Source organism: Rattus norvegicus, chromosome 19 (assembly GCF_021556685.1).
Source record: "Rattus norvegicus strain SHRSP/BbbUtx chromosome 19, alternate assembly SHRSP_T2T, whole genome shotgun sequence".
NCBI classification, from domain to species: Eukaryota; Metazoa; Chordata; class Mammalia; order Rodentia; family Muridae; genus Rattus; species Rattus norvegicus.
In genome coordinates this window covers 18,529,166-18,539,650 of record NC_141552.1, presented here as the reverse complement: position 1 = coordinate 18,539,650, position 10,485 = coordinate 18,529,166, and the positions used below count along the sequence as shown (strand labels likewise).

The following is a 10,485-nucleotide window of genomic DNA, read 5'->3' as shown; positions in this document are numbered from 1 at the left end:
CAGACTTGGACACAGGGATGAGTCTGGGTATCTAACATCAGCATATGTCAGTCTCCATGGTCTACAGCCCCTGCACCTCTTCACTGCTCCTCTGGCTTTGGGGACCTCTATTTTGCCAAGCCTTTTCTTCAGGACCATCCCCTGGATCATCCAGGTGGCTCCTAACAGACAGGCACTGACAGCAGACATTTGGTATGGATCACAGGCGAAATTGTCATGGGGCTTTGTGCCATCCTACCCAGAATGCTGTGAAAGGCCCCACTTTGGTGGTGTTCACTTCTGGAATGCCCTGTGTGATAGTTTCAGCTGTGAATAACAAGGATAGCAGTTTCTACTGCTGCCCACACAGGCCTCCAGCACCCTGAAAGCTGCCGTGCTCACCTAGAAGGGAAGCACATTCAGGACAGGGAGAGCCCTGAGGAGCTCAGTCAGCTTCCTGGTCATCCCTGCAGGGACACCTCACCCCTGCAGTGTGTGGTCATCCCCGAAGTGATGCCTCACCCCTGCAGTGTGTGGTCATCCCCGCAGTGACACCTCACCCCTGCAGTGTGTGGTCATCCCCACAGGGACACCTCACCCCTGAAGTGTGTGGTCATCCCCGCAGTGACACCTCACCCCTGCAGTGTGTGGTCATCCCCGCAGTGACTCCTCACCCCTGCAGTGTGTGGTCATCCCTGCAGTGACAACTCAACCCTGCAGTGTGTGGTCATCCCCGCAGTGACACCTCATCCCTGCAGTGTGTGGTCATCCCTGCAGTGACGCCTCACCCCTGCAGTGTGTGGTCATCCCTGCAGTGATGCCTCACTCCTGCAGTGTGTGGTCATCCCTGCAGTGATGCCTCACCCCTGCAGTGTGTGGTCATCCCTGCAGTGACTCCTCACTCCTGCAGTGTGTGGTCATCCCTGCAGTGATGCCTCACCCCTGCAGTGTGTGGTCATCCCCGCAGTGACACCTCACCCCTGCACTGTGTGGTCATCCCTGCAGTGACTCCTCACTCCTGCAGTGTGTGGTCATCCCTGCAGTGATGCCTCACCCCTGCAGTGTGTGGTCATCCCCGCAGTGACACCTCACCCCTGCACTGTGTGGTCATCCCTGCAGTGATGCCTTACCCCTGCAGTGCAGACCTTTGGGCCTGTGGCCTTCAGGTTCCGGATTATCTGTTAAACTCAGGTCATAATCAGAATGTTTTGTGTTCAGCCTCTGCCTGGACTGTACTCCAAGAAGAGTTCAAGGGTTTCTGTGGCAACATCTAGCTATCAAGCCTTAGCAAAAGGATTCTCACATCACCCTGCAGGCAGATTCCCATAGTCATCCCTAGTCCATTTAAGCTGCTGCTGAAGATGCCTTGAAGGCATAGCCACAGCGACCCCGTGTGTTCAGAGGTGATGTTTTCGTTCAGGAACCTGATGCTGAGTCTTCTCCTAACCCAGCAGGTGGTCCCTGCATCAGGCTGGAGTCTTGAGTTTCTGTGTTGTCCTGATACCACTTGCTGTGTTCTCCTGGGGCAGAATGGATCTCAGAAGGTCTGGGCCAGTCTCACTGGTTGAGGATTCTTGCAAGGCCTCATCTCCAATTCCTGAGGGAAGGTGTAGGTTAGGAGAATGCCTGGATTTGAAATTCAGTTTTTTCAGATTTCAGGATTGGATGAGGGGTACTCAGCATGTGCATGTGTCCATGTCTCTATGCATGCACATGCAGGCCAGGGATGGACACCAGCAACCTTCCTCAGTCACCCTATGCCTCTCACACAAAGGAGCTCTCACACAGAAGCTGTGACTCACAGATGAGGCTGGTCAGGCTTAGAGTCCCAGAGATTCTTCTGCTGTGCTTCAAAACTTTGAATGTGTGTGTGTGTGTGTGTGTGTGTGTGTGTGTGTGTGTGTGTGAGAGAGAGAGAGAGAGAGAGAGAGAGAGAGAGAGAGAGAGAGAGATTCTACCAGTTTGTACAACCATGCATGCACATATGGATGCCTGAGGGAAATATCCGGTGTCTTCCTTTTTGAACAGGGTCCTAATCAACTATCAGGTCTCTATATCTTAATATCTCGCAGGGGTCCCAGCGTGAGCATTGCCAGGGCATACACATGCTTGGCTGTCAGTCAGGCAAGAGGCAGAGATCTTGTTCTATTTTTCATGGTTAATGCTCTTAGTGCCCTTGAGGGCCTAGCTGACACCTGCCTGGAGACTGCTGGATCTGATGCTGGCCTAGACAGCCAGGGCTATTGATGATGGATGTCCAAAGTGGCCCTCATTCTTGGCAAACTTCTCTCTTCTAGTCTAAATGTGCTTGGGTGTTTAATGCAAGGACTGGGTTGTAGTTTTCCTCTTCCATCCTGCTGCCTCCTTGTTTTCTCCAGCGGGTCACCTGCCCTAGTGAGGAAAGAGAAGTGTGTGAACCACAGCACCACCCTCCCATGCTTCTGCTTGCTGGTCTGTGGTATCTGTTGATAGAGAACCGTTCCTGTGGCGGTCGGTCCTGTTGCTGTTTGTGAGTTTTGAGGATTTACGCCAGTGTAGTAATGTGCATAGTCATCATGGGAAACACCACAGGAAGTTGGTCCCCAGGTTTCAGCACACAGAAGCACAGGCCAGAAGAGATGCCCAGGTGTTGAAGGAGGTCCGGTAGATGTGCTGTTAGTTTCCTGTGTCTGATGCATGATTGTCCCTTGCTTAATAAAATGTATACACAAAACTCTTTAAGTGTCCCACTGACCTCTGAGAAAGAACATCAGTGGGAAGATGGCTTTGAACTCTTAACTCCCTGTTCCTGTCCTCATAACAGGTTTCTGTAGCAACCAAAGGAGAGAAGCCACCTGAGAGAAGGAAGTCCAAGACAGTGCCTAGGAACAGAAGTAGGGTCTGGCTGTAGAGGGGACAAGTGGCTGGCTATAGGGACTCTAGGATCAGAAAAGAGGCTGTCTGGCATCTCCCACAGCAACGAAGACAGTCACGCATAGTCATGCTCAAAGGCCAGTCTGATCCAGACTGTCCCTCATTTCCCAGGCGATTATAGATGGTGTCAGGTAGCAGTTGAAAACTGGCCATCAGGGCATGATTCAAGTGTTTATTAAGGTATCATGGCATCAAGAGTATATGAGGGAATAGCCATATGTACACAGAACGACTTGCAGATCCAGAGAGCAGGGAGGGAATAGTCAGGGGCTCCTGCTTGCTGCTGCCTTAGGGGTTCTACAGAAATCCCAGTGGCACTTCGGAAGTGGAGGCCATATCAATTAGGGATTGTGGCCACATGGGGAGATTGAGACCAGCCATGTGCTGTGGCATCAGAACACTGACCAGCGATGACAAAATGGAACATAAAACACTGGTTTCTCACCTTTGATACTGCTGACTGCTGACGTGGCCAGGGGCCATCCGGTTCACCAAAGGCTCAGCCAACAGTTGTCTCTCCACTCAACAAAAGTCAAAGAGTGGCCCAGCTCCACAACCAAATGTGTGCCCACATTGCAATGCCTCTGGTACTGTTTCACCTCAGCTGCGGAGATCTCAGGATCCATGAGTGTCCAGCACGCACACACCCGAAAGAGACAGTCTTAGGGGTCTTAGGCAGCACTCAGGGTGGTGAGCCTCTGCCTCACGGCTCAACGGCCCTGACCTTGGCATTGTTTGGGCACAAGAGAGCAAAGTGATGGGGACAGACAACCTGCAGTCTACCATGCTGGAAGGGCATGACTAACACTGATTGATCACATCCATGTGACTACTGAAGCTTTTCCTGCTCTCTGTAGTGGTGACCTTACAGAAACCATGCACACACGGTTTAGACTGTATTAAAGTAGCCACCATTTCAGGGTTCCCTGCAAGGTGCCATGGGACAGTAGTAGCATGAGTCTGCATGTATCTCGACAGTTTTCACTAGGGACTACACACACACACACACACACACACACACACACACACACACACACACACTTTACTGACATGGTGCACATTCTTTGCACACAGAGGAAAGTGAGTAGTAGTGAAAACACACCAATCATGGAATTGATGGAGGGAGCTGTGGGCGGAAGCTGGGGTTTCGAGTTACTTAAAGGCCCTATGCAGGCTCTCCTTTTGTTGGAGGAGAAACTTCAAGTGCAATGTGGTTCTTTATTTTCTTTCTCTAAAGCACAGAGGGCTAGGGTGGAACACAGGGCTTTGAGCATGTTCGGCAAGTACAGTCATGCAGAATTAAATCCTAGGGTTGGAACCTATTAATCTTCTACAGAATTACAGAGCTGCCTGGATGAAGACTCTCAGCTGAAAATGTGGACATCTCAAGACAGGCACTGACAATGGCTGTCAGACTTGACTGAAGACTGGAAATGTTTTGCTATCTCACAGGAAAAGAAGGCCCCTCCCACTACACTGTACTCTAAGGACATTTTATTCAGGATAGGATGACATGAACTATTGTCTCAGGTCACAGATGTCAGCACAAAGTATCCAAGGTGTTGTATGCCAATGGTAGCATTAACAGGACAAAGCACACATTGTCATGAAGACATAAATCATGAGTTTGTGTAGCAAGACCCAGGCCTCTTCCAGTTTCTTAGATAGTAACTGAGAACCTCAATACGGTAGTGATGTGATAGTGTGGTGTGAGTCTAGTTACAACTAGTTTCTATTGTGACACAGATGACTCTTTTTGTGTCATGGTCAGCTTATAATGAATGATTAGACCTAAGCATGAGAGTAACCAAATACTACATTGCTTCTCTAGCTGCTGAGCTTTTAAAAGCCCTGGGGTGACAGCAAGCTTTTGTGGACATATTGGATTGGTTCTTCTGTACTTTAACTCTCTGAGTCACCTCCACTCTCAGCAAGTTAGATCAATTCCACAAATTGGAAATCAGTCACCTGGAAAAAATACATTCTCAATACGATCCCAGTTTGGCCATGGAAATAGGGTAGCTTGAACTGTCCCACCTAGGTTGGGCTTGCACAGGCCTTCTCTCCAAAAGAAACCTGTGTTCACAGCTGCAGGCTACATTCACTATGGATGCCCTTGAGGTTCCTCCCTAAACTGCTTAGATAAAGATAAGTTTCTTGCTAACAATCAAAAGAATTCATTATGCCAAGCTGGCCTACAAGAAGCTAGTTTCTATTCTGTATTTTATCAGATGTGCAGAATACATATGGTCATCATTGATAACAGGTGAAAGATCTGCTCTAATATGGACACTAAGTGATGCTGCAGGATGATCCTGACCCACAATGAGCAGTGGGAACACCAGAGCCCTGTAGGGATGCCTGGCAACCTAACACGTTGAGAACGCACGGCTCAGTAAGTTCCCTGTGAACACACATCTCCTGAGATCTCTCTATTTAATCATAGGTGATCCTGTCCACCTAATACAGCACCTCATGTGGAATAACAAAAGCCACCTGCAGGAGCTGTGGTGATGACTCACAGGGTAGAGCATCTGCTGCTCTCTCAGAAGAACCACATGGACCCTAACAATTGGGTAAAGTGTGTCAGTGATTACATCATAAAGTGTGTGTCCGAGGAACAGCCACATTCTCCACACAAAAGACACTGTCACACTGAGTACCCCTTGGTGACTTTGAATTCACTTATTAGCCCAGGATCCATGGAACATGCAGAGATCCATCTGTAGCTGTCAGTTCTAAGTCCACAGGAGGTTTCAGAACCCTTGAGTAAGAATGATGGTCTTAAGAGTCAAGAGATAGAATTCAATTTTTATTCATAACAAATACATTTTTACAACAAAACAGGATTAAAATGAATAAAAATATTTAAAAATATTTGAAAGTAAAAATAGTAACAAGAACATATAAATATGAAACAACAAAAAGAAAACTTCAATTAAAATCATAACAAAAATATTTCTAAAAGCATATTCTTAACGAACATTTAGAAGCACAGACGTATTGCTGTTTCTCCTCTAGCACACATAATGAAAGGCGGTCCCCCAAGTTGTCTCTCAAGTGCTGTTTTCTGAAGAAGAAAGTTAGTAAGACCTCAATCAGTCAGGCTGGCTTAGTGGTATATAAATTTAGGGTCTCTAAGAAATGACAAATTAACTCAGAGGATGAATACTCATCCAAAAAATGTTGTTACCATTCAGGATGTTGGTCATCAGGGACTCCTGAGAAAGCAACTTATTCTTCAGGAAGCTCTCTTACTGCTGTGTGTCCAATTCCAGCTCTCTTGCACTTTCTGAGACCTGGGAGAGGAAGGCAGTTTTTCAGATACTGATTTGGTGGGGAAATGCAAGCCAGCTGTCAGAATGCTGCCTTCTACCACCTCAGTTCTATTGGACAGTCGACATGGACATTTTAAGTGATATCATTGTTGCTAACTCTGTGGGCAGGGCAAAATCTCCAGAGAGCCTCACAGTAATGTGGGCTGCCAATATGGGACCCAGACTTATACCAGTGCAAACCGAGAACAGGGCAATGGCAAGACACCTCATCAGGTTGCAGGAAGAAAGGAGACGTCCATATGTCACCAAGGTTAAAGCCAATGACAAGTACTAATTTGACATTTGCACTTGGTTCTTATCCCAAAGGTGCTTCCTACACAAGAGGTCACATGACCACAGAGTGTCATTTGTCAAAGAACCAAGAAATTGTTCAAAACTCTACATAGGATCCAATCTATCACATGGATATGCAATAATGTGATATGTTATTGATCTGTCACCATTTCTATAATGCAGCTTCAAAAAGAGCAGCAAAATATGCTTGCACAATAATTCAGTTTCTGAAAAGTGGTTACATTCCCAGAATACTTGTGCATAGGCAGAGCAATGAACAATTCCATTACATGAGGTGGTTGGCTGGTTGTGAGTGTAAATTAGAAAGGTGGTAAGAGAAGCAAAGATGTATCAAATTGGCAAATTTTATCAGATATTGTTAAGCTAACAGTCCCTACCTGATAATGCTGGTTCTGGCCATTGATCTTTATCTTTATCTTTCTTGTTGAAGTCAACCAAATATTTCTGGTTCAGTGCACAATCAAGATGTACCCCCTTGCTCCCCTGCTTCGGTGGGACCAACTTCTTCCTACATGTGTTCTCCACCAGGAGCTGGCTGAGCAGGTTTCTGGAAATACATCTGCATAGTAAGATCATGCTGGCCCTTTCTCCCATTCCTACTCCCAAGTCCCACTAACTCTACCAGGTCCCACATACCCATGAAGACTTAATAAAATGCATCTTGATACATATAAGGCTGCTGCACAAACCATAAAGAGTTAATTCGGGGAAGAATAAATTGTTTGCTTGGCTTGACACCAATTAGTGTCCACACCTCTGAGAAAGAACATGGATCTACAACTATCCATGAAAGCCCAATGCATGGGGGCAACATCAATTAGTAGTGGGCCAACACCCTCAAAAGAGGTCAGTAGAACCAAGAGAAGGTCATGCTAACCATGTGGTCCACCCACTGAGTTTTGTAAAACCTGGTGTGACACCATAGGTCCAGGGCAGCCTAATAACCTTCTGCTGACTTCAATCAGTACTGTTGTCTCAAGAGCCTTCTGAAGATGCCTAGACAATCCTGGGATGAGGAACAGTCTTTTATGGAACTGAAAACTGAGTCCTAATGACCCTGGAACACTGATGGGTAAATAGCACAAGAGATAGAACCAGAGCTGAAGACCGTCCAATCCAGAACAAAGAAAGTCAGAAATGGCCATTCCACAAGTGATAGCCTTTCTGACCAGGACTTACCTAGAGAAGGTAATCTCCTTCTTCAGCTTATGGTTGTTCTCATGGACCTCAGTGTTCTCCATCTCTAAGTTGTGCAGAATTGACATGACCGCCTCCTCCATTCTCTCCAGGTCTTCATAATATGGATTTGGCCTGAAGTGTGGCCTGGCCCGAAATGATAGAATACAATGAACATCGGCATTTAGGAATACACGAACTCAGGGTGGGTCCTATATTACCCCAGGCTGCTGCCTGGATCTTCCAGCACTCAGTCCCCTGCCTAGCAAGTACAGAGACTCACCATAAACTCACTGCAATTACAATCTTGCAAAGCCACCAGCTGTCAAGGGCTTTGCAAATGCACACTGGGCACTCACTCTCCCTGACTTTATCCCTGAATTCTTCATTCAGACCACAAGTTCTGCTTTTAAATAAATGGAAGCAGATGAGTCCATTTTCAATCTCACTTCTCAGGAAGGGTCAGGTTCTGAATCTCCACTATACGGGAGGTGAGGTTTAGCACAGGGTGGTTAGGGAGGCACAGCTTTCTAGAACCCAAAACCTTAATAGGATAAGAAGGTGACCTTGCAGACCCAGGAATGAAACAAGAGTGTTTGGAGCGATTCATACCTGTTCTTCATGGATCTCTCTGTCAGAAACCTCAGGCGATCTCTCAGGTCATTTCTCTCCTCCGTAATGAGCTGCAGCTCTTTAATCAGCCTCTCCTTTTCCTTCATGGCCTGATTCTTGCTTAGGTCAGTGTCAGGGGATGATGTTTCTCTCCCAGCGTCTGTAGGTAGAACAACACAAGTGAACCTGCATGGGGAGAATGCATAGAGTGTTCGTAGACCTCAGTGAGGCCTAAACAGGAAAACAAGCCAGGAACCCAGTGTCACTGCTAGGCGATTGGTCTATGCTTAAGAGACCTCCTCAGGGGATCTCAGTTCTCCCACTACTCTATAGAGACCAAGAGACGTTAGCAGCCAGGTGTTCCCTATGCCGGACATCACGTGCTTACATGTATCATGGAGATGGCTTCTCCAGGATTATTATCAGCTGAACAGGGTACAGGTTGGTTTCAGGACCCTCACCCCTGTGGCTTCAGAACTCAGATGATAAATTCACCATCCACAAAACTTGAGTGATTGGAGACACTCAGATGTCCTACTCTGATACTCTAAGCCAACAACTTTGGATTTAAAACGCATTTCCAGGGAGGATATGTTCAACAGACTTATCAGTGTCCCTATGTGAAATACCAAATGCCCCAGAACTGTGAATAGGTTACAGGCTGAATCTTGGTCTACACGTTCAAAATAGTTTTGGTATTGTAGAAAAATTTTTGTAACATATAACCTCTAATATATAAAGCAAACGATGACCCTCACAGTTAGAAGAAATCAGAGAAGGTCTAAGAACATAAGGTTATTGCCTGGAGCACAATCTCTCCCTGTTACTACTGTCAGATACCCACTGTATTTAAAGAAGCAATGATAGTGAAATACATTGCTGCCCTGTCTAAACTCAGAAAAGGTGGACCCTCCATGACTACTGATAGTGTTATTATATCAATGTAACAGAACAAATGAACTGAAAAGTAAAGACCAGAAGTTCACAGTATAATAGCATTGGCCTTACCATATCCTCCCATTGGGGATGGGGAAACTAAAGGTCTGAAATCCTTGACTTTCAGGAATTGTGATATTCATGGAAATTCAATTCCTTTTCAGATGCTCCAGTTGTTGTGGCCCATTGCTAGAAAGGTCAGCTTAAGCCTGCAGCCCCCCTGACAGGAAGCTCAAAATACACTGCCCAGAACTTACTCCACATTCCCCAGAAGTGCTGTCTTTGTCCATCATTACTTTGAGACAAAAGGCCAGACTCCTTCACTCTAGTCTCTCCAGAATCGACGTTCCCCCTCCCAAAAAGCTTGCGAAGAAGGGAAAAAATGTCTTAGCTTGTAACCGCCAGACTCAGACTGAGAGAAACTAGGGCACTGGTTGTCACTGATGTCTGGTGACATCACAGAGGATGCCAGAACTCTCTAGGAGACAATAGAATGTCCAAGAAGGGACAGCAGATGTCATGGGGAGCAGACTTTGCCTCCTGCTAATGTTCTCCCTGTACTGAGCATAAGCTGAGATGCCCTTTCCAGGAGACTTTCCTGGGGCAGAGCCACTGAGCATCTCCTGCTTCCAAAGCCAAATTTTCCTCAAGGCTTGATTATAAAAAACCTTAGTAATTCCTATGCATCTAAATGAATGATTCCTTCCATATCTTGCCCCAAAATGTCTCATCCCAACTCAAATTGTCCTCATTCACCAATGTTAGCCATTAAAACTTCCTGAGATTTCACACCAGCTTGAATATGCAGTCAAAAGTTCTCCTGTCTCATTATGTACAGGTGCTTTAAATCACATCAAGAAATAGTCTGCATGGTAGGTTACAAAATGCGTGTGTGTTAGGGGAACACTCATGAAGTCATGTGCTTAGCAATCGACAATTGCCAGAAAATTCCTTAGGAGAAAGAGTTGAAGTCTTTATGGTGCTAGGAAAAGTGTGGAGACCAGTTGGCAGAGGAAAATGCAATATTGGAGACTCCAGTGAAGGGAACCTCATGCTGCTTGTGGGGTTCTGCTCTTTGCACCAATGTCGCCAAAGGAGCACTGCTCACAGGCCTGAGTAAGATATACCATGAGTTTTATCAGAAAAATAAAATACACAAGAGATATAGAGGGTGGCACAGAAACGTCTAAAATGAGGCTATAAACATCATTAAGTGGATAGAGCAAGGTCCCAGTAC

General features: G+C 46.3%; 1 protein-coding gene across 1 annotated transcript; it reads right to left on the bottom strand.

The window, feature by feature from the left end:
• Positions 1 to 5,691: 5,691 nt before the first annotated feature.
• LOC147998967 (disks large homolog 5-like) lies at positions 5,692 to 9,695 on the bottom strand. Its single transcript, XM_087595967.1, has 6 exons — positions 9,506 to 9,695; positions 8,313 to 8,472; positions 7,704 to 7,847; positions 6,902 to 7,071; positions 6,086 to 6,191; positions 5,692 to 5,962 (listed from the first exon to the last, which is right to left on the bottom strand). Exons 1-5 carry the CDS (start codon positions 9,510 to 9,512, stop codon positions 6,127 to 6,129), a joined length of 546 nt encoding a protein of 181 aa, XP_087452093.1. The 5' UTR covers positions 9,513 to 9,695; the 3' UTR covers positions 5,692 to 5,962; positions 6,086 to 6,126.
• Positions 9,696 to 10,485: the final 790 nt, after the last annotated feature.

What these genes read in the sequence shown, in the direction of transcription:
- LOC147998967 (XM_087595967.1), bottom strand. An exon ending in AAGGAGATTACCTTCTCTAG is followed by an intron (nt 7,072 to 7,703) that starts GTAAGTCCTGGT and finishes ATGTATTTCCAG; the next exon opens with AAACCTGCTCAGCCAGCTCC. An exon ending in GCCAGAACCAGCATTATCAG is followed by an intron (nt 6,192 to 6,901) that starts GTAGGGACTGTT and finishes TTCCTCTCCCAG; the next exon opens with GTCTCAGAAAGTGCAAGAGA.